The sequence below is a fragment of the Sinocyclocheilus rhinocerous genome, unplaced genomic scaffold (assembly GCF_001515625.1).
Source record: "Sinocyclocheilus rhinocerous isolate Xijiao unplaced genomic scaffold, SAMN03320098_v1.1 scaffold170, whole genome shotgun sequence".
NCBI classification, from domain to species: Eukaryota; Metazoa; Chordata; class Actinopteri; order Cypriniformes; family Cyprinidae; genus Sinocyclocheilus; species Sinocyclocheilus rhinocerous.
Window position 1 is genome coordinate 180,985 of NW_015639772.1, and position 2,874 is coordinate 183,858.

Here is a 2,874-nt window from a genome sequence, read left to right on the forward strand (position 1 = left end):
TATTTAGATTTTTTTTGCACCCTCAGATTCCAGATTTTCATAATAGTTGTATCTCGGCCAAATATTGTCTGATCCTAACAAACCATACATCAATGGAAAGCACATTTATTCACCTTTCAGATGATGTATAAATCTCAATTTTGAAAAATTGACACTTATGACTGGTTTTGTGGTCCAGGGTCACATATTAGGGCAGAAACTGTTGGATGTATATAACATAATTCCCATATATTTAATGTTTAATATTGATTTATAAAATATAGAAATATATATCTTAAAATAATATATATTTAATATTAGATATTAAGTGATCTTATATAATTTTTGTATTATAAACATTACTGCATCATATTATGCTTAACTGACCAATAGTTCATAATATAATGTTATGAGGAAAAACGTACATAGTATATTTAATGTACTGTATTCAGTTCTTTTAACTCTTTCCCCGCCATTGACGAGTTATCTCGTCTTTTAGAAGACAACGCAATTTTAGTCATTTATTTTTAAATTAAATAAAGCTTTATTTATATATTTTATTTAACTTAAACTATATTTTATTTTATTTATTTGTTATTTAAGTAAGATTTAAAAAAAAATAGTTTTAATGTTAGTTACTGACAGTAGCCCTGCTCTGAACAACAGAATAGGGTAGAAACTGTGTGCTGAATCTGTGTAACATAATCCCATATGTTTTCTTTTATTGTAATCTATGTGAATTAGTCATAAGGATGGAAAGGATAAAAGGATGGTTATGATGATGTCAGTGCGACAAATTGATTAAATTGTTTGTTAATTTAAAAGGGAAAATATGATGGTAACAGGGTTTTTCACAACCTGGCAACCCAGCCTCAAGATTTTTTGTTATAAATTATGTTAAAAAAAATTCCAGATTTTACTTCACTACCGTTTATTTTGTTTCCTCATCAAAACATGCATAATTAATGCAGAACGGAGAGGTTGGAAATGCATTACCATGACAAAGCTGAATCATTTATTTGGTGCATTTTGTTAAAAGCGATTTTCATTGTTATAGTAATGTTTTACACATGTATGCGAGGTTCTGTAGAATGATGTTTGGAAAAGTTGATTCATTAGGTCCACATGTCATCCAGCATGCGTTTATAGATCAGACTCGGTCCCGGGGAGTGTGATGCGATCCGTTCTCCAGATGGGCTGCTTCTCTGTGGAAACGTCTCAAGTCAAATACAGTTTGTTGGCCGTCTGTGAGTTTGCGATGACATCATTGCATCTGCGCTCAGATTTCTGCTCTGTTTCTCTGTTTGGCAGAAAAGACGTCGGACTACGGCGGTTCTTCCCCAAAAGTTTGTTGGAATCGGTTAAGGTGAGAGGATGCTTTCTATTGCAAACACGTTGGTTATAAAATGTGTGCATTTTCAAGTATTTGAAGTTGAACTTAAGTTGAATACTTGGGATTAAAGTTGCATGAAATCAAATTAATGCAAAGATGCATATTAGTATATACTGTTATATACTTGTAAGTGATTCATCCATGCATTATATATATTGCATTGTCATCCATGCATTGTGGCCAGCCTAAGGCACACCTGTGCAATAATCATGCTGTCTAATCAGCATCTTGATATGCCACACCTGTGAGGTGGATGGATTATCTCGGCAAAGGAGAAGTGCTCACTAACACAGATTTAGACAGATTTGTGAACAATATTTGAGAGAAATAGGCCTTTTGTGTACATAGAAAAAGTCTTAGATCTTTGAGTTCAGCTCATGAAAAATGGGGGCAAAAACAAAAGTGTTGCGTTTATAATTTTGTTCAGTATATATATATATATATATAATGCATAGATGAATCACTTACTGACGACTAATTTTGTAATCTTTAATCAACATGTCATAACTTGCTCTTTGTGTGATAAGCTGTGACGTATGTGAGACCAATCACATTCCAGTATTTTACAATCCGTTTAACAATCAACAGATGCAATCATGTCTCAACTCAATGTGTTGGTCATAATCATAATAAGTGGTTGTAAACTTGGCCGTATCTTCCGTTTAATGCCGGCTTTAAGTGTTATTTTAGTATCTTTGAGATACCATTATAGTTGATTTTTTTTTTTTTTTAATTTTATTTTTGATATTTTATATTTTTACTTACATTTTTATTGTTTATAAGTATAAATTTTTGAATGGTTTTAGTTTTAGTTAACTGCAGTAACCCTGATGGTGACTCTGTTAATGATGTTTGTGAGATGAGGGGAAGGGTCATGTGTGTGTGAGTGTGTGTGCAGCTGCTGTAAGAATAGTGTTCCTCTTTTGTAATTGTGTTGTCTGCTTTTGTGATTTTTATTAGTTTTTAAATCATTTATAAGCATTTATTCATATTTGTTTGTTTATTTCTCATTTGTTTCTATTTTCATTTTAATGTTAGTTATTTTTTTGTAATTTTGTTATTTGTTTTTGTCATTATAATTAGTTTTTATTGTTTATAAGTATTTATTTTCTGTTTCTTTTCTCTTGTTTGTAATTTAGTTATGTGCTTTTGTCATTTTTTGTTAGTTTTTTTAATTATTTAATATGTAGCTTTTTAAAATTTTTATATACATTTTTCCTTTTTAATTTCAAATTTTTTTGTAACTTTGTTATTTGCTTTTGTCATTTTTATTCATTTTTAAAATGATTTATAAATATTTATTCATATTTATTAATTATTTAAAAAATGTTCTATTTTTATTTTAATGTTAATGAAATTGTTTGTAATTTTCTTATGTGCTTTTGTTATTTTTTTATATTTATATTCTGTTTATTTTATTACCTAAATTCATTTGTATTTTTCTGTATAGTTTTTATTTATTTTATTTTAATATAATTTAATTTATAATTTAAATATATATA

General features: G+C 28.6%; 1 protein-coding gene across 4 annotated transcripts in view; it reads left to right on the top strand.

Annotated features, from left to right (window-relative positions):
- LOC107751817 (focal adhesion kinase 1-like) overlaps positions 1–2,874 on the top strand; it is a 49,930-nt gene that overhangs the window by 20,390 nt on the left and 26,666 nt on the right. For all 4 annotated transcript variants that reach the window (XM_016567586.1, XM_016567587.1, XM_016567588.1 and 1 more), the window contains one exon: positions 1,291–1,345. In XM_016567586.1, coding sequence (XP_016423072.1) covers positions 1,291–1,345 — 55 coding nt within the window. The remainder of the gene's footprint in view (positions 1–1,290; positions 1,346–2,874) is intronic.